The sequence below is a fragment of the Ips typographus genome, linkage group LG4 (assembly GCF_016097725.1).
Source record: "Ips typographus isolate SLU linkage group LG4, UJ_Ityp_2.0, whole genome shotgun sequence".
In the NCBI taxonomy this organism is placed as follows: domain Eukaryota; kingdom Metazoa; phylum Arthropoda; class Insecta; order Coleoptera; family Curculionidae; genus Ips; species Ips typographus.
The window spans coordinates 10822807-10844598 of record NC_138425.1 but is presented as its reverse complement, the minus strand read 5'-3'; the positions used below and the strand labels follow the sequence as shown (position 1 = coordinate 10844598).

Here is a 21792-nt window from a genome sequence, read left to right as displayed (position 1 = left end):
GTAGCTTGGTAAATGGTTCTCATGCTTGCACACAGATGACCTAAGCGTCGTTGACGTCTACAAGTAGATTTCTCTTTTCAGAATCTTTGAGTAAAATTACTCTCAAAAGCACATATTCCAACATGTTTCCAACTGTTGAACGACAAAGTATCAGGATAAATTGAAAATTAAAACACCATTATTTCCAGGAAGATAAATGTTTATAATGAAACTCCCAATTCATTATTTATAATCTCATAAGTTTAAAATGAAATATATTTCTTAATTACAATAAGTACAACTCTACTCGGCGGCGCTGGACGAAGAACACAATCACTATCACTAGTAGGTTAAACACCTATATCTCTATTAGAAAAAATAAATAGGTACATTTGGTATTTTGTTATTGTCTAATTACCAATTTACATTAAAAAGCGATTGTTGTAGTCCCGCAGATATGTTAACGTTATCAGCTACACTACCTGTCTGTTATAAAGTTAAAATACCTGCAAAGACTCAAAAACATCTAGTGTATTTACAATTTGCATAAGTGGTTAAAGTTCCAACGCCTCCAAGTGGATGGAAAAAACTATTCGTGCTTTAAGACACCTCGACTTCCTGCTCCAGTCAAAATTAAACGCATTTTATGTTTGAAAATCAAAATTGTTCATGGAAAGCTAAGTCGGTGAAGGTATATGAAAGCACGAGCTCTAAGTAGGAATAGAGTGCTTTATCATCGGAATATTTGACAAAGAGTACGTTACAAGGAGCAGACAAACACAGAGAAAGCTACAATTTCTATAACTACCGGGTCACAACACACGAGTGAGGGTTTACCACCTTCAACACAAGCGTTATGTTTTAACGTGCTTTTTTCAAGCAAAATATAACATTATAATAGCGATATGTTGTAAATTTGACTGTTTTTATTCATTTCAGTTCTAAGCCATGTGTTGAGTGTAGCTTTGATTTTGCTAATAACACTCTGTTCTGTCGCTATTCAGTTATTATCAATTATTTCGAAAATTTGTTGAACATCATCTCAACAAAGTAACTCTTTTTGCATTAACAGTTGCATTTTATAAACTGATATTACAGTAATCTAAACAGTGCTTACTAGACATAAATAAAAACAGTCACCACATTGTAATGGCAGTAACAACTTAACTCATGTAACGCATACTGGGAACATTCGGTATTTGATCACAAGTATATTATATTATAAATAACAGCTGGTGTTAAAAGCTTGTCCTGTTAAACGGTTTCAAAAACGACATTCGTCCCTAACAACCTATTTTATTTAATCATTTACACTTATACAATTTTATTACTAAGTTTTGTTCTTTTTGTGCTCTCTTTAGATATAAAAAAGGACACCACTTTAAAGAACTAAATCTCACCAAACAAAGGCGTAACACATGTTGTTTGTGTAGTTTAAGCTTTTAATAACTATTTTATACAAAATTAAAGCAGCATAACTTATTAATTGAATTTCTTTAAAACATCAACAAAGATATAAATTTATTTTAATGAGAGCCTAACGTCTAACTTAAAATTGATTTAGAACTCCTTAGAGGTACAATAATTATGCAGAAGACCACATTTTTATTTCTTGTGACCTATTCTAAACATGTTAATATTTATGACTAGATATAACTAGAATATCGATTTTTTTTTAAGTTAATATTAAAGTTCCTTACTACGTTAAATCTCACTTTCGCATCAAAATCTAGATGCAAGGATAAATTTACAAAATGTTTTTGACCAATTGACACTTACGTTGATTTTTAATTAAGCTACAGAATTCCACTAAGACATTTGTAAAATTTGTTCAAAAGGCTTACCTATAATATGACAGAGAGATGCGCACAAAAGAGAAATTGCAAAATAGAACAAAAATAATATTTTATGAATTTTTAGAGTTAGAAAAGCAATTCGTTGTCAATAACATAAATTCGATCGTCTGCACGCTATTTAAGAACAAAATCTTACAATTGTGGTATAATTATTAATAATATTTATCTATTTTTTGATACCTAGGTATCATAGTGCAAAATTTAAAATCTAACTACATTTTATTTCGCAGACCTTACGAAATGACGAAAGACTTGATATTCTTACTTTAGAGATCTTCGAAAGCCTATGTAGAAAAAAACACATTATTCAAAAACCAAATGGTAACTCCTACATTTGGACTTAGGATTAGGAAGACAAGTATTACCAATGAAGTGATAAGCTTACTATTTTAGAACTGTTGGTAAGTTAGAATAACAAGCAAGAAAGTATGTTTTAGTAGAGTGGTTTTAGCACCATTAAATTGCTTGCAAAATTGATCATCGGTTTCCCTTCTTTATTCCTCATAAAAATAACAAAGTAAATCATAAAAAGCAAATAAATACTTGATTTGTTCAACCTAGGGATCTCTAGTTGTCCTATTACTTTGTCTACTTGTCCAGGTACAGATGGGAATAGAAAATTTAATTTTTAGGCCTCAAAATCTACTGATTGTGCAGTGTATGTGTAAGTTAAGTAAATTATTTATTTCAGAACCGCTCAATTTTTGATATCATTCCACTACTTATCCTTTTAAGGACCTCGTGTATAATTTTACCAAAAACAGTCGGATTAACAACAATCCCTTAGTTCTATTTTAAACAGTTTATACATTATCGTTACAATTCTTATTAAGAGATGTTTAATAAAAATATAAACAACTTTTCGAAAGAGAAACCGCTTTAAAGACACATATAAAACAAATTTTCACATTAAATCTGTAAAAATGCCTAGAGCATTTCTGTACAATAAACTGAATAGTGGAAGTGAGTGGGAATTGTTAATTATTATTGAAACGTCCTAACTACTTAAAAGTTAAGTATTGCACTCAAAACAACATAACTTCAAAATAAATCCAGCTCACTTCCACAGCATTTAAATAGCTATTCTAGACATGTAAATTAAAGATTTATATGTAAATATCACACCGTCGTTTAAACTAAAACAAAAAACAATTTATTGCTAGAACATTTTTTTGTTCGAAATCGCTATTATTACCGACTACATGTCTAACCTTTGTAACTGCAATTTGGAAGCTAGTTCTACTAATAAAAAAATCCGACGAAGAGCCATGGTAATTTCTCTTTTTCTTGGTAACTGGTGATGGATATTTCTGAAAAATAAATCAAGTGTAGCAGTCGCTTTTATTTTACTTGACAGAATAGTAGGCATGCAGAAAGAGTGTTTAACTTTGTAAATGAGTTTTTAGCAAGAAACCTTGACTGCTTTATAGTGTAAATGTCTATTTCTACATTCAAAATGCAGAACAAGAGTGCAAATGTACAGTTCTACTATAGTAATCAGGTGTAAATTTCAAAAATACATAGTTTTGTATGTTCAAATTACTTACAAAGAAGATAGTTGGTTAGATTTGGAGATTTCTTATGTTTGTTTTAGGTTTATTACAAGACACACTGACAACGACACACAGATTAGGTACTTACCAACAGTACTTAGACCAGTCCTAAATAGCCTCCAATCGTACACGTTAAAATAACGGCCAATATAGCCAGACATATCATGATCATTATTTTCTTCTGCAATGTTTCAAAATATCAGTTAATAAATTTGTTTCATAGATACTTTGGGGATCATAATCATGTGCCAATTGTCACTTTGGTTTTTAGAACGCTGTTAGGGAAGTTTTACTGCCACTGATATCTTGTAGAATTGGTCTTAAAATTTGTATGAACACTTTTTACTCCTCCAGATAAAATACTAATCAGATAAAATATCTACAGAATAAATGCATGCAATAACATTGAAAATCCGACAAAACTCATATCGGAAATCAAACATATTTTCTAATTTAACAAATGTTCTATAACAACTCTAATAAGCGTTTCAATAAAATTTGTGAAGTAGCATCTAAGCTACTAAAATTGAAAATGATTACAAAATGAGAGCAGTTAAAATGTTTGGATTTTTGACTGCTTTAATAATAAAAGTTGTTATCATGTGATGATATAAATAACGATGGCACTGCCCCACTATTGATTAAAACTGTGTTCTATCAAAATTTAATCAACAAAGCGGTAGTAATACTAGAAAAACTACTAAAACACTTCTTCTCAATTCGAATATATAAAAAAATGTCTAGAAAGCAAGTAGAAAAAGTCTGGAAACGACGGGCATATACTCACTATCCAAAAAATTTTGCGTAAACACTGGCAGAGACAATCACAATGAGAACCGACACGCACACCATGATCATGATTTTCTTCTATAAATACCAGGTAAGAAAGAGTTTAGTATTATTGTTATTATATTACAACATACTATAGTGTAATACAAGTTAGTGTGCACTGGGACAAATATGTTTCTATAAGCCGGTAGGTAAATCATATAATATTAAAACCAAAACTGCAAAAGAAAAAGTTTAATAATAAATAGGACATTTTCATTGAAGGGTGCAAACGAAACATACTACTAAAAACTATTTATAACGTATTAAGGATTAAAATTAATAAAACAAAATATATATCTCTTATGTAAGCAATAGCGTGAGAAACTTTAACGTTTAAAAAATACCTTTGGCATTGGTACTTCATAGTAAATGCACCTTTTTCAAAATTTAAATAAATAATATAAATATCTACAACTTGATAGAATGACAGTAGTTTACCACACAGAAGCGTAATTGTAATATGAAACTCAGAATACATCCACTCCACTACTAATTGCCTTAAGTAATACTAAATTGACTCTGCTTGAATCACATTGTTATTAACTCATCAATCATTCGTCGACTAAAAATTCACAATAAACTACTGCCTCCAATGCGGAAGGATTTTACATTAAACTCTATTTCTAACATGAACAACTATGTAACGTTAACAGATTCTGAGTATTGCATATAACGTTTGTCGTAAGAGATGTGAAACGATCTATCACACGATATACTTTTAAATAAATCACAGATATTAAAAAAATGTCGGTTGAAGAAAAACCCGAAGAAAGTTTTAGAAATTCTATAATTAAACCCATATACGGTTACTTCAACTAGATTTTAAGAAAATTTGAATTTGGATATAGAAGAGTTTGAAATGTTATAACAAACTCTATAACTTGCACGCTTTAAAACTTTTTTAAACTTTCAGTTTAAAAATCAACAGAAAAAATAACACAGCAGTATTTTTGTAGTTCATACTCTCCAAGCTGTTAATAAGCATCTTATTAAAAGCTGAAGCTCATGAAATTAACATATCGTACGTTAAAACATCTTTATAACAAAGGTAAACTATTCCTGAAGATCATTAGACAAGATCTTCAAAATCCTTGTGAAACTTACTCATTACTTTCAAAGGCAATTTCATTCACTTCTTTTCAACCGGAAAATTGTATTTTGCTAGTTACACAAATCCTCAACTCCTTATCTACTCTGACCAATAAATATTTTGTAATATTTTCACCTGTAGAACGTACTGACACTCTGAAATAGGGAAATCAAAACTAAAAAAAATGTCATTAACTAGTTTGGTCTTCAAACTTAAATCTACAGTATCACGAAATTAATTCTTCGGTACAAGCGCATACAATCAAGAATCCTAAACCTCCCTACGATATATAATTTTTTAAAATCTCCAAAGACTCCAAGATGAATTATTCTAAGAGCTATTATTATCATCAAAGTAAATTCTCTACAATTTTGGAAGTATGTTCCTAGAAACATATTAAATTATTTACATACAACGCCTTATTTATTGACCAGTAGGTCGTCCTAATGTTGACCTTTTTTTTCAAAAGAGTTAGAAATAACATGTCGCCGTAAATATTCGTATTTTTATTTAGGATATCATTTTAAAACCACGATTAAAGTGACCCACATTTTGACAGCAAGAGCATGAAAGTAGGAAGTTGAACTCATGTAACTTTATATTGAAAAATAGGTTCCAGCCTCATTTTTTTTAAGCAAATATGGACCACTTTAAATTACAAATTCCAACGCAAAAACACGCTGCTCTGCGGAATTTACCGCATGATATTTATTCAGCGAAAGGACTCCGATTCATTATAAATTCCGCACAGCTCACGCAGATATGTGATTAAAGCTTTATTTGACTAAGTTCTAAACATAAAATTATTATTTGTCCAAGAATTTACATGTATTGCCAGATATGGTTTATGACAGCGTTGTCCACAATATTACGATAAGTACTATGAGAAGTATTACTAGGCAAATGAAAATGAAGATCTTTTTCTGAAAAATAAATATAATAATAAGTATGTGGGGACTTTTAACGAAAAAACGGGGCGAAATGATTTGAGGATTGACAATTTAAATGTTAAGCACAAGAATTTGCCAAAAAAAGTTTGAAATGCTCCAATAACAACGCAGAGTTAAGGAAGGTTTCTTATTCCCTTATGTAGATTAATTTCATTTTTTGTCAATACACATTTAATTAAACTCAATTACTAATAATATTCAGACAGAAGATTTAAACTGTCAATCCTCAACACATCAAAAATGAACAAAAAAAAGCTGATTGCAAAACCATTCTCAAATAAATACTCCAGGTTGATAATGACGTACTCACCTATTTTAGTTAGTTAAGATAAATCAAATCAAGTTGAACAATAAATTCAGGCAGACATCATTATCGACCAGTATACAGACTCAATTTTCACCAACTTGATGCTATTTACTCAAATTACGCTTTCCTAACTTGACAATATAATACAGGAAAATACGGAGTTTTTGCTGACCTTAAAAAGGCCTACAAAGATATTCAAAATAAATCTGAAAAATCTAAGATTGACCACAATAAAAACTAACTTGTGGAATTTGTGAAATCCAATTTGAAACAATTCGTAGTAGTTTTGCTTTGTTTGCTGTTATCTTTCCATTTAAACAGTTTTCTTGAAGATTAAATTGTTGAGTAAGGATAGATTGAAACAACTCACTGCTAGGTCAACATTTCAACTGTATATTTTTAGGTGATACATGTGTTTTATTTTTAATTTTAAGAAAGATAAATATTTTAGCGAGTAGCGACATTAAATTGTTTTTTTTCCCGATTCATGTTTATTCCGGTAAATTTCATTTTGGGCTCGTTCTACAAAGTAAAAAACTTGATTAAATAAATTACAAATAAACGAATCTTAAAAAAACAAAGACTTCATTTACAAGAGCAACACTGAAGAAAATACATAAGACAATATAGCAATGCCCCAACCTATAAATATTGTTTTCCAAAAGATTGAATATTTTTCCAGAAATCTATTTCTAACGTAAGAATTGAATAAAAAAGTTGTCATTTTTGTCATATTTTAAATATATAAAATTGGTGAAAATTATTCTGTATCTACTCATAATATAACTAAAATAGTGATGGCTTCAAGCTACAATGCAATACTAAAACAGTGCAACGGACAGTTTTCTGTAAGGCTATATTGAATTTCATCACCAGCGCAAAACAATAACACGAAAACGATCCACTGCAAGTGTAGAGGAAACGTGAAGTAAGTGAAATAAAGGAAAATGTGAAGAAAATAAGGATGGCGGGCGATAAGATTGCTGGATACATAAATTAGACTTACCTTTGTTTAGATTAGTTACAACTTTTATGGTAAAAAAAGAAGATTAATTACTAATAACCTTAATTTTAATAATCCCATTGTAGTGCACGTGTTCTCACATCAAACACTCAAATAGTTGTATTGCAAAATATTTTTATGCAAGCTTAGTGTTGTTTATTTGTAAGTGAAACGAAATTTTAAGCTTTCACAAGATAATTCTACAGTTTAAATCACTGTCGTGAGCAGGAAAACACTTGTTCCTGCATATTGACGCCATTAAAAAAGTAGTAAAACATTTTAAAGTTGAAAGAAACAAGACTAATACATTGTAAACTAAAACTGTGTCACCGAGATTAATACGGCAACTTACTAAAAATTAGTTAGCGTGAGAATACGCATTTCCAATGGAATTAATTAACATCATCATATTAGTCCTAGTAGAAATATCCAGCAATCGGACAATATTTTTCTTACCTTCCTCGCTTTACTCTGATACTCTTGTGCACTTTTCAGCTGTTGGTGACCCTCCGCCACGTGATTCTGTGTAGTTGTCACGTGATACTCTATCCGGTCCACTAATTCACCCTAATTGAGAGGTGTCGAATCGGGGACGAAAAGGAAACAGGAAGGAAAGCAAAGGGGGAGGCATATTCGAACCACCATCACCGCAAGAAATGTTAATAATGCACAAACACCGACAGTGATTATATACAACACCGAATAACATGTAAGTGACAAAGGGCACACAAAATAGAGTCAGTCAATAGTAAAATAGTTAGTACATCAAGTGGGGTGCAAAACAAGCCAAAAAAGACATATAAACAACAGTAATCGAAAATAAAGGTACGAGGAGACGAAGGACAAGAGGAAGCAAAAAACAAAATCAAAATAAATTAAAAAAGCTAAATACGCATTGGTACACTTAAAACTAAACATTAAGAGGCGCGTGCACAGTGATAAAAAAGCTGACCCAAAGAAGTTTGGTTAGAAAAAAGGCTATTTGAGTCAACTTTGTTGTCAATGCGTCCGCGCCTTAAGGTTCGACTCACCCGTCGGGCGCGGCTCTGATACCGCAGAGCCTTTTTGGTATCTTGGGTGGCCGTTTGGACATAGTCCACGGCATGTTCCACGTGGAACTCAATACGATCAATCATCTCTCCCTGTTAGATTGGAAAAGTGTGAAAGAGTGAAGTGGTTAGTCATAGTTACTTTCATATCAATCAGGGTTAAAACTATAAAACCTCACAAAGTTAACTTAATTTCATTTATAGGTCAGTTGATTTTTTTGCATTAACTTTGTAAGGTTTTGGATGTAGTTATTTTTATGCTAATTATCAGACATGCTCTCTAATAAGCAAATCTTTTCAAGTTTTTGTTACAGTTTCAATAAAGCATTGTGCCACATTTATTACACATACTAGCAAATCTTCTCTAAATGTTTTCTTTCTTTTTTAAAATTAGTTGTTTTGTTCCGAACTGTTCGGACCATCTTGGAATTCAATCGCTTTTAAATTGATTGTCTGAAATCGCTTCGATTTGCTCCGATCCCAAACAAACCATATATCATCAGACGTAATGGTTATGTTGGGAACTGTAAACTGACAGTTGCACTTCAATTTAGCTGAAAATACATTCTGTGCCCTTTTTCTTTGTCTTGTTCTACTTGTTTTGATAAACATACCAATACATTTTGTAATGTCAATATATGCAATCTTTTAACCTAATAATAGATTTCTAATATAGATTTCTAAAAAATTGAAAAGATTTACTTTATACTATCGTATATTTTAAAACACCAGTTAATTAACATTAAACAAAGACTACCGGTTAGAGTTTCATACCCATTTTAAACACAACAACATTCAAATGGTAGTCATTAAGATTGTTTAGTAAATGAATAAATAGATAATGGGAGGATGATTATGATAACTAAATATCTCGCGTAAAACTGATAAGATATTTCCAACACGCCGTGGAATTTTGGTCGATTAATTATTCAGATCGCGAAACAAATTCGATTAAATTTTCCAGTAGTTTCAATAAAATATACCTGATTTTCCACCAACATAGCCATATCCATAAACATGTCATGGAGCTCCCTAATAGAATTCTCTAATTTGATAATATCCGCGTGTCGTGCTTCTATATCCGCTAAGGTCTGCTTCGCTTGTTGCGTTTCCATTATAATCTAGAAAATGGAAAACTTCACTGTAAAAACCCATTGAACCATTTCAACTAAACCACTCATCAAAAGAACAGGACACGCTTTTATTCTGTTCTATTCTTTTGACAAGCAGTTAAAAAGTACTTACACCTTGAGTAAAAACTGCGGAGTTGTCTTGTTCCAACATTTCTTCCAGCTCTTCGTTTGTTGTAGTTCTTCCCGCTGAATAATAGCTAATTTGTTAATTTCATACCAAAAAAAACATCTATAAAAATAGAAAAAAACTGATACTTACTGATTTCTAATTGTCTCATTATCCGTGCTTTACATCGTTCTCTGTAGTCCGTTTGCGTTCGGTTGTATTCGGTCATCACCTCCACAAACTTCCTGGATAATGTGGATTGTTGGATTTTTCGTATCCTAAGATCCGCCGAATTTTTGTTGGTCGACTCTTCCTGGTCTATGCCTTGCTCTATAACTGTATTACAAAATTCTAATTTAACAACTGTGACACCTGTAGGGCCTTAAATCATAAATCGTGAATATGGTAATGAAATTTCAAACTCTGTAAACTGTTATTGTAGCAGCTGAAAAGCAAATCTCAATCAATCTCACTTCTATTACGACGAATGAACTGAACTGCTAAGCCAAGTAAGAAATTTAATTAATTACTCGCTGCTGGATACGAAACGGTTGAATTAGAAACTTGGTGTGTCTCAAACTGTCAAGCTACATGTAGCACTCCAAATTTGTATTAGACTAATATGAGTGATAGTTGGTTTACAACAATTTGGTCCTTCATTATGTTACAACTCTAATGTGCTTATATACCCACCCTTTAACTTGGCACGAACTTTATTGGCAGTTTTCTTTATATCGCTCATAAGATCTTCAAGTTCTTGCTTCGTCTCTGAAAAAAAAGCAATTTTAGTACCTTTTAAACGTAAAAAACGAACAGTGTATTACAGCTAAAATATATTATCGTCTCCATAAATGACACATCTGATGTGAAAATTTCCCATTATAGTTACTCCGACATATTTTTCCTGAAGCAATATATTATTTAAGCGAAGACCAGTTGTCTCTTGGGTCTATATTTTGTCCATTCGGTGTTTCCGAAATCCGTTTTATTAAAGGATAAGGAGTTGGGAATAAGAAATCCCTAGAAATGTAATAAAAGTTGCTGAACGACACGATGTTATCGTATATTGAAGTTTTTCCAGGATAAATTTGTTTTCTTTCAGATTACATGGTATCAAACTGGCGAAGCTAAAAGCTGAATAATGGATTTAGAACCCAAACCTTTTAACATCGTACACAGAATATGTTACCATAAAAAGTTTAATTCAATATACATAGATTTGTAGATGTCTTCACATACATTACTTCCCAGAATATCAATTTGTTAGCCTGCTTAAAACAACTACCGTAATGTAATCTGGTAAAAATTGCACACTGTTGAAACATGCTTAGCATCTTCAATAGGTCAGCCACTAAAGAAAATGGTCATCAATCATCTTTTATACGCCATGCCACTAGGGTAACATTCAATATTACAACGATCCAATGGAGAATGTCTTTATTCAAATTTGTCCGACTTTCCAAGTATTCTTTCACTGTTGATAAATTTAAGTGCTTAATAAATTCTAGTTCTCTTATAAATCTTTTTGTTAAACTAATGTCATCTAGCTGAAGCTCCCTCTTCCATTATTTAAGGTAATATGATACACGTTTAAGCTATCTGCTGTGAACTCTAAAAGTTAAATTAGTTTGAATATCCTCTGTACACCCTCCTATAATTTTTGCTTCGTGGGCGATTTGCGTCACAGACCGTTTTGCGATAGTGTGGGAGCAGAAAACAAACACATTTGACATTTTCGGTATTAATATTATCTTTGTAAGAGCGTCATTTCATCTGTTTACTCGTGTAACTGCGGAGTTTTTATGAAATAACAACAAAGTCATATTAACCAATAATACTGAAATTAAAAAAATTATATATGCAGAGCAATTATTCAACTTCAAATTAAGAGCATCCTGAGATGGGCATTAAATTCCGGAGAAACCACTTCAAATGCACTCTGACCTCAAAACACCCACCCACAGAGTATTGTTATGCATCTTCAGAAAGTTTATGAGGTCACAGTAGGAAAAATATGCCATTAAGAGGAAGTTTACCCTCCACGTTACTTGGCATACTCCCAAACTAAGTTATTTGATAAAGCTATCATTTGCGTAGGACGTTCAGTACTATTCTCAATGACCTTGTAACATCTTAGAAAATAAATTGCACTAGAGTGCTTCAAGACTACAAATAGGTTCTTGTTGTATTAATTAATAATGTTAATAATTTTTAGGAAAATACGGTTTTTCCACAGAAAACAACAAGATCATGCAAATACCATTGTTTGATTCAAGATTTAATTTGGCGATAATCCCGCTACCATACTTTTATCTGCAACGAGTTGGAAAATTATAATTATTTTATATGAAACAATGTAACTGTTGCAAAAATATGAATCTTTTCAACTGTAAAGTTAGAAACTAATTTTTGGTGTAAAATACCAAAAAGACCTGTTAATAAATGGCTTTCCATATACATTCCGTATGAAATATACTGTTACGGGCAAAACAAAAATGTACCGTTAGTCACCCCTTTTAATACCTTGTAAATATGCGTGACAAGTGCTTTGTAGTTTTAAATACAATATTTTTCAAGATTTAAAGAAATCAGTCAGTCATCTTTAAGATAACTTAAGTTTTTTGGTAAATTTGAAAACACGTTTATCTAAGAAAAAGTTTTTTGCATATTCCCTCTTATAACGAGGCCTTTTGTCATTCCAGACGGTAAGCCTTTAACAAATGCTTATTCGCCGAGACCCGGCGAAATCCAGCTTTAGGTCGGATCGATACACTTTTATCCATTACAAGGCAGTCAAATATGGCAGCAAATTGCTGTGATTCGGGTTTAAACCCTTTTGGGGCTAAATTCTATCCGCAATTCATTCTAAGCCAGAAAAGCTACGTAGATAATCAATCTGAGGAGAATCCTGAATTGACAAGACTGATGGACGTAGCAGCAATATTAATGCCGAAATCTTTAGAGTCTCTCATGGTTTGTGGTAATACATCAAAGTGGAAAAATATTCATAATGCTGTTTAACATCAAATTCCAATTTTGTAAATTATGAAAACAGTTATGCTTTTGTGCACGAGAGTTTCAAGTCAGACAGACGTAACGATTTTATAAACAAATTCCAGAAGAAAAGCAGTTTCATTCTGTCATTTAGTAAAGTTGTCAAGAATATTCTATTTTTTTTTATACTGTTCAGTCATAAAGTAACTTGTAATTTTATAGATCCACTAAAATTAGCAGAGTTAGTTGTAAACTCTAAAAATTAAAATAATGTTTCTGTGTCATAAAATACCAAAATTGATTTTACATAAATACTTCATAGAATCAGACAATTCTACACTTAATTTTTTGCCAAATTTAAAGCATTATTGACTGCATACTGAGCTTTTACCAAACCCTTCAGATCTTTAAACCATCACTAAATATAAGCTTTCCAAAAGGAGCTAACCAAGTTAAATAGATTTCTGTCTTAAATTTAGAACCTTAAGCCCTTAAAATAGAACATATATATAGAGATTGGCACAATGGCAATGGGGAACAATAACCAGACTGAGTTTTCCTCTAATGATAACGGTTTCCCTTATTGTTTTAACTGAAACTCTGACAATGTTAGTCCAGAAGTTGGAAAAGTATTGGTCATTTGAATTGGAAACTACACTACACAATAAGCATATCACCAATTTAAATTTGGAGTGAATAGAACAATTTTATTATCCACAAAGGTATTCGTAAGTCATAAGAGACTCATTCACTTTTTGGCTAAAGTCCAGAACTCTTTCTACTACTGGGTTTATTGCTTAATGCCAAACCCAAACCTCCTTAATTGTATTAGAGTTTATAACGATAGGGTTAACTCGTTCATTGAATTTAAGACTTTGCAGGTTGCAAAACTGCATAGCTGGTCAGGATCACGGATTAATCAAAAAGGAAATCTTGTAGAGGGGATACTTCTGATGGTAGTTACCTTCAACGGTCCCATTAACGTAAGTAATGTCACATTTAGATTTAATTATGCAGTGAAGGCTGACCCAATTTTGGAAAACCTTGCACGCGGATGGCATACGAAATTTCTCGTGTAACTTGAACAGAAATGTCCCATTTAAGTAGCGTTAAGATTCAATTCTGCAGAGTAACCCTGAGCCGTAACTTAGGATTTGGGTCGCTTTAAATTAAAAATGTTCTCGCTGGGTATCCACACAAATGTTCCAGTAAAGTTGCACTGAAAAAATGGTCGTGCAACCTGAACCAACAAATAAATCAAAGAATAACAGAAAATCCATTTATATTCTATTGATTTTACATTAGCTGCATGTATTTATCGACTGGATATGCCGCGTTAGCACCAACTTCATTATTCAAACAATGAACTTTCATTCAGCTTTTGCTTGGCAAAAAAGATCGATCGCCCCTTTATACAGCACGTCAGGACAAGAAGTGTGATTAGACTTGCAAAAAATCCTTTAGTAAAAATACACACTTCCAAGAAGTCGCATGCTTGAAAAAAAAGAAATTACTTTGCTAGTTATATCAATTTAAACGCAAACCAGAAGCACACTTAACAGATTATGTAATATATATTTTTAATATTTCTTCAAAAATTTACATATCACTTAATAAAGCGTCGTAACGTCGCGTCAGCCTAATTCTTCTGTGGCTAGCCATTTTCCACGTCCTTTTGGCTACGCTCCAAGACCTGTTATTTCACCCTACCGAATCGATTTAAGAGCCCCTTAATTTCAAGCCCAAAAAGCTTAATCTACGACTCCGTTATTAATAAAGCGTGAAACGGTCTAAAAATAACAATTTTACGACGGGCACATTATAATTATACGACTTTCCATGTACAACACGTCAGTGTTGTGGTTACAAACAGTATAACAGATGGATGAGGGAAATGAATTCTTTAACCACACAACATTAAAATTTAACTCTACAGAGTACAGTAGTGTTAAATTATTAAAATCGCGATTTGTGGATTGAACTCAACTAGTGACATGCTACAGAGACAGTCGATAAATGTAATATTAACGTTATTTTTCAACTCAAACATTTTTTCTGCGAGTTTGCAATCGGATTTTACGTTGGAAATAACTCCCACACATCTGGACTTGTTTTTTCATATTCCAGATAAATGAGGTTCAGTGAGGTTTCAGACGGTATTAAACAGTCGTTTTCTTCCCCAAATTTCGAAGATTTGATGATGTGGAAATAGGGGAATTGCGAACAAATCTGACATTTCTATTAAAGTTTCCTCGAAGTGATTTATTACCATCGCCAAGATTTCATTTATGTCATACTGAATATTTTTGGTGATTCTTTGTAACTAACAACACAATAGTAGCTCTACTCAGAGAATACAATTAGAGATCTCCAATTTCACTATACAAATTTAATAAAATCAGTATTTTCCCATTCAGTGTACCCACCCGCTGAATGAATTTATAATGCGCTTTTTATAACGTGACAATAAGAATTTAGTGTGGTATATTGGACCCAAAGCTATTGTTATCCGTGTTGGAAACTTTGAGGGAGGACAATAAAAACACGAAGCTGGATGAATTACTTTTAGGAGCAAAACAACATTTTGAATAGGTTGGCACAACAATGCTTTGAATATTACTATAGAAACAGCATGGTTAACATGTATTTGGGGCAAAAAAAATCACGAAACAACTTAAAATTTGCTTCGTTTTTATATTTCAGAATCCCTGGCATAGTGCTTTGCTTTCTAACAGGAAACTCCCTTGAAACCTCTTTTGCCTTTGAAGTAAAAACGTCTAATACCCTTACTAAATCGGATCAAAAAGTCTTGGTTGCCACAAAAAAATATTATAATATAATATCTGCCTCAAAGTTTTCAGTTACTGATTTAATATAGTACCACATATAACCGAAACAATCTTTTTCAACCTTCTGACTAGACTTTTGATTCGTATTTACTGATATTACGAAACCTAAGCCCCTAAGCCCATAATAAAGCATTAAAATTCATTATGAATCATGGTATAACAAATTTAATTTAGATAAAATGAATGTGATAAAACGGGAAAAGTAGTATATGTACTACACAACACGAATACCTATAAGGAAGTGATTTTTATTAGAAAGTTTGCAATCTACTTTAAAGTTATTTCCGATAATCCGTTTACTCCATGGCTGAAACTTGTCGACCTCCGGATCAATACAAAACGTGAAAGTCGTTTCGCATACAACGGAAACCTCGTATGCCTTGAGAGCCCTTTTAAATTGCCAACTTGGCATTTTATTAGACGGGAAAAACTTGTTTTTCTGCTTTTAAAAAAAAGTTTCTCAAACCGAAATGATTATAAAACAATATCGACAGTCTAGGAAAACTTTAATGGAAATATTTCTTTCCACAACTGGGACAGCTGAACAAATAAAATGAATTACGAGCTGAGTCTGGCAAGATATATTTTCACCACAACCTCTGGAAAAACATTATATTTAATTTCAGTCATTACTATTCTATCGGCGTATTGTATGTAATATGTAAGACAGACTTCTGTGGAGAAATTCTATTATTCAGTCCACACAACCGACTGGAAAGAGAAATTTGCCCCTACTTTCATAATTTGCATAAATAATTGAAAAACCTTGTTCAAGGCAAACACGAAGTTCACCCTCCACAACTAACCAATAAATGATAAAATAACTCACACCCTAAAACTACAAAAATACAAACGTTTCCTCAACTACCAAATGAAAATGGACAGTATCAACAATTAGGTCAGACACCAATAAAACTGTCTTTCCCTTGTATCTATAAATACGTTTCTGTTTTATTACGCCCCGAGTCTCTATTAGTGCTAAAGCCACTTTACGCCCTCAATTTAAAACAAAGCCATTCATTATAATTTTAAAAGCCACCCCTGGTTTGCAGCCCTGGATTGTTCTCTCTGGCGTAGTTTCCAGCATCCCTTCTCTACACCTGCGTGTGTGGTTTGGATCAAAGGGCAAAAGTAATTAAATGTGACCTTCCGCTAATATTTCTTGTTTCCATGTATTCCCACCGTGATTATTGATAATTCGGAGTATGATATTTACTTTTGTTATCACACTGGGGCTCTAAGATTTATGTGAATGGTGTGAGCTAATAAATATTGGAAAGAATTCAAAGCTTTTTGCCAAAAAAAACCTCTAATCTATCTATTCTTTCAATTTTCCCCTTTGTTGTGCATTGGAGCCTTCTTGGAGCAAAATAAAAAATTGACATTCTTGACAAAAAATAGCATTTTTTCAATTTTTTAAACGTTTAAAGTGCTTATTTCGCCTAATTTAATGTCCTTTGGTATAAATATACTACTTGCTTTGCATTGGAACCTTCCTGAACAAAAATAAAAAATTCCCAATTGATAAAAAAATAATAATCTATGATGAGAAATATTGTATAGTAAGACTTTTCTGTTGAACAAAAGTATAACAAAACCACATTATTTGCCACATTGTCAAGGAAAAATGAATAATCTGCAACTGAATTAGAAGTAGTATGTAAAATAACGTTAGTCACCAATTCCGCGATCTATACAGATCCTCTTATTTGAATCATATGCAACTAAATAAAACTTTTGTGGTAGCAATAATAAGTACAACACAAACAAATAAACTTGTTCAAAAAATGCGTCACACAAGCGCCAAATCGATAAACTAAATATTTTTACCTACACCTAATCTGTATTTGTATTGAGTGAAAGTCAAATAAAAAAAGTCATTTGCTAGGTCAATGAATTCAATGTTGACATCATAGGTCAAGGTTGCCAATACCGGAGCAGCCTCGATAATAATTAAATAAAAAAAAGTACGTGACACACTATTGGATAGGGAAATTTTACACTTAACTGTAAATGTAGTGTAATGACCAGCAGACTAATAATAGAAAAGAAAATTCGTTTGATTGATAGCTGAATGACGCCAATATCAAATTGAAAATTACATGATACTTGTGTTATTGTGAGTATTATGTCAGTATTATCATTAATAATTCAAATGTCTATTAGACTACTAAATATAACCTGATTTAGACTTTTTTAATTTAAAAAAATATTTACATTATAAACAATTTTATCATTACAATTATTACGAATAAGCGTAGGCGCCCATACAACTTATCATCATGTTGTTTCGGATGTGCATCCACAGTAAGTTTCTTTTGTATGTAAAGGGGAAACACATCCATTACATAAAAAACTGTGATCAATAATTAAACACATGATGATAATATCTAAAATTAGGTCACGGTGCAAATGGGAGCTGAGTACATGTACTTGGCATGTCGTGATGCAAAATATAACATACCCAGAGTGTGAAGAGATAGCATCTCAAAATGCAAGAATTTTGTAGGTGTTCTGAATTAGACTGCTGGATTTAACTGGTACACGTAAAAATAAGTGCACCAAAAGGGTATACACGCCACGTAGTTGCATGAAAAAGTGAAACCAAATTTTCCCCTGTCTTTTGCTACAAAAGTGCATTGGATAGGAGTAGTTCTTAGTTGATCTAGATTGTTTGATGATTTTTGTTTGTTTTGTTGTATTCTAAGTAATAATAATAAAATATGGATGCAAATTGTCATGGTTGAATTGAACACAAAGGTGCTTATTAGTTCTGGGACTGGTCATGAGTGAGTAATTCCTTATTTATAAGAATTTACACTGAATTGCAATCTTGACTTGTTCTATAAGTTGATTTCTTAATCAGCTAGTTACTACTGTGATAAACAATTGAAAACCAAGATTTTAACATAAAATTGGTTAACTATAATTATAATTGGTGGTACTGTTAAATTTGCATTGTTGAGCCTTTTACGGGGGCAGTCAAAACCAACACTCTTCCAATCTCTTCACAAATTGGTATTTCGGTTATAAACCTAAATTGCAATAATATTTCAAAATGACAAAGTAAATAAAACTGTTATTTTAAAGGATTTCGTGAAAATTAAAAGATAACAAAGAAAAAAGGAATGAGCCAGGACTCCTCTAAAGGTCAACTGCCTGGAAAATAAATACGTCTGCCCTAATCCTGTATCATTATTCTTTAAAATGTCTGGACATTTTCCCATCCAGCATAAGCGTTCTGCCATTAATTTTACTAAGGTCGGTATGAAACCATCAAAGATTAAATATCTGGATAAACACTCCTAAAATTAATGCCAGGTTATATATCATCTTAAAGCATTGCGTCAATGAATCAACCTACTGTTTATTATTAAATCGATATATTAGATAGCTAGTCACCTGACCTACATTAAATTAACTTAGGATACAGACTAGACTTTACTAGAATGCAGATTCAATAATCAATGTAGCCAGACAACAAAAGACAAATTTCCGTCATAACCTTACTCAATCAAAACAATAATAGGTATACTTACTGTCATCGCTTTGGGGTGCTGAGAGTATGGAACTATGCTTTTTCTTGACTTCTTCAACATTTGCTTGGATCTTGTCAATCATTTCACGAATGTCTTCCACCTAAAGAAAAAGTAAATTAATAAAATTAAGTTTCAAAAAAATGAGTTAGTTAGTTAATTTAGCAAAAATTACCTCTTGAAAGAACTGGTTCATGAATTCGCCATCACGTCCTTCCACTGTGACGGCGACGTCATCCGATCCCACCTCGTCATCGTCGCTTTGAGCCTAAAGAAAAAAAAATGTATAAAATAATACTCCCAACAATGTCCAGAGTATCAGCATCCTCCATATGACATCAGCATTATGTAATCTTCACTTTCATTCATGCAAAATTCTTTAATCGAGTTTTACTGGAATAATGGACGCAAAACAATAAAAGTTTCTCTCATTCTCCTAAAGCACAGTTGCACAAAAGGAACATCCATTTTACATAACGGATACCGGAGTAGAGCCCACTTCATATTAAAAAAGATATTTATTCCAAGAATATGAAAAGCGCCCACACAAAAATTACAATATAAAAAGGAAAACCCCAGTCCAGCTCTTAGGAAGACAAAAATCAGGACAAAGGAGCGTTTTAGAGCATTTAGAGACTGCTCTAGCAACTCAAAGTCTGATTTTCGTTTTATTTTACATGTGAATGCATTTTTTAAGAAAAATTTACACTAAAAGTTGTTTTCCACTATAATAACTGAAGTTTAGTGCTCAAAAAAAAATTGAAAAAAGTAACAAATAGGGGTTAGGCTGTTAACCAGAAAAATCAGGTTTAACCAACTGTAATTTTTTGAGGTAAAAATCGTAGTAGATTAAGCAGACTTATACAGGGTGTCCCAAATTTAACTTAAAGCCCAGTAATTTCAAAATCTATAAAAGGTTAAGTGTTGGTTAAGGAGAGGCAAAGTTACACATTTTTATAAACAACTGTGCAGTTTTACACAATTTCAATATTTAACTTTTATTCTTCTTATATTATTTAAAATACTTTAACAAATTGCAACAATTTTTTTTTATTGCCACTTCTTTTTCCTTCACATTATGAGGCCATAATGACTTAAAAGATATTGAATTTTTTCAAAACCATCAATCAACATAGAAGTATGTTTACTTAATTTTTATTAGTTTTGAACAGAAATTTCCCAGGAAATTTCCACAGCTTCAAATAAGAAAAATAAAAATGTACCATTAACCCAAATTTATAAAAGAGAACATTTTTGTCAAATTTGACAGTAGCTGCTTTCATAAAAGAAAAAAATTAGGAAATTAATTTAGTTTTATTCTTATGATTGCAGGGTTGCGTTCAAAAATACGTGTTTGACAAGTCATTTGACAAGTTTGTCACAACTTATATTTTTTTTAATCAGTTGATTAGATGACACATTGTCAAATTATGTCACAGAGCATCCGCCTCGGCATCCACCGTCCAGCCAATGATGTCATTTGACTGGTAATCTGTCAAATGAAGGACTCCTTTCTAGGCAAATAACAAGTCACCATTGAACAGCAGTCAAATAAAGTTATTACACACTTTTGACAGTTTAAGAATGAAAAAAATCTGAATTTGACAGAATAATAATAACTTAACACACATCATATTTAAGATATTCCATTTTGTATTTGTTACTCACCTTTCAAACTTAAACCAACAAAAGTAACATTTAATTATAATAGTCATTAATATACAGAGTGTCCAATTTACCAATACAAGTTTCATATAAACAAAAGTAATTAAATCACATTTTTTATTACAATACATCCACCATCTTATCAATTGTTTGTGTGACTCATTCATCACAATGATCATCATAAAAAAATAAATCCCACTTATTTAGATACCCCTAAATATAAAATTAATTTCTTTAAATAATATGTGCAAATTTTATAAAATCAATCTCAGCATTTTGACAGATTCTAGTAGAGCAGGGTGGGGTTTGACTAAATTTTTTTCCCCAACCTGGGGATTTCCGCCTAAGTTTAGCAACAGTTGTTGAAATTGTACAATGGACTGATTTACATGCAATGGTATATTTTTATTATGAAAGTTGGCTTCAAACGTGGATGTAGATACTAGAGAGAGTCCTAGGAACGGTTTATTATCAAATGTAATTAAATTATAGTCCGGGTAAGTGACAAAATAGATGGGGAAATTGAAGAATGTAAAGTGATAAGTAGGCTGGGAAAGCATAACCATGATAAACCAGTGTGAATCAACTTACCGCTACTAGAGCAGCTAATCTATCCTTGGTCATTGTGATCCCCCGTTAAATTCACACACAATTTACGAAAGTTTCACAAAATAATCCCATTCAAGTGCTTTTAACGCAAATAACACGACAACGAGAACTAGAACGGATCCTCCACCAAGTCAGAATCGTTCGGCCACCACTTCCACTTACACAAAAATCGATAGAGTTCTGCAGTGCCGTCCCTGTACGGCGCAGGCCTCTGTGACGTCAGAATTTCGTTGTGACGTCACGTGCGGAATTTAACTAATTTTTGCATTTTTTTACGAAAAA

General features: G+C 32.1%; 1 protein-coding gene across 11 annotated transcripts; it reads right to left on the bottom strand.

Moving 5' to 3' along the window:
• Positions 1-178: 178 nt before the first annotated feature.
• Syx1A (Syntaxin 1A) lies at positions 179-21676 on the bottom strand. Of its 11 annotated transcripts, XR_014178147.1 has the most exons (11): positions 21493-21676; positions 19412-19504; positions 19240-19339; positions 10551-10625; positions 10011-10193; positions 9864-9937; positions 9602-9739; positions 8601-8711; positions 4176-4255; positions 3477-3569; positions 179-3145 (listed from the first exon to the last, which is right to left on the bottom strand). XR_014178147.1 is itself a non-coding variant. In XM_081979175.1 (10 exons), coding segments are annotated over exons 1-10 (888 nt in total). In that variant the 5' UTR covers positions 21526-21676; the 3' UTR covers positions 179-3144. The 11 variants fall into 11 exon arrangements, 8 of the variants coding, with proteins under 8 accessions (XP_081835301.1, XP_081835300.1, XP_081835306.1 ...); XM_081979175.1 differs by lacking the exon at positions 3477-3569; XM_081979174.1 differs by lacking the exon at positions 4176-4255.
• Positions 21677-21792: the final 116 nt, after the last annotated feature.

What these genes read in the sequence shown, in the direction of transcription:
- Syx1A (XM_081979174.1), bottom strand. Translation starts at nt 21,525, where the DNA reads ATGACCAAGGATAGATTAGCTGCTCTAGTAGCG. An exon ending in AATGAGACAATTAGAAATCA is followed by an intron (nt 9,938 to 10,010) that starts GTAAGTATCAGT and finishes GCTATTATTCAG; the next exon opens with CGGGAAGAACTACAACAAAC. An exon ending in CTATGTTGGTGGAAAATCAG is followed by an intron (nt 8,712 to 9,601) that starts GTATATTTTATT and finishes CCAATCTAACAG; the next exon opens with GGAGAGATGATTGATCGTAT.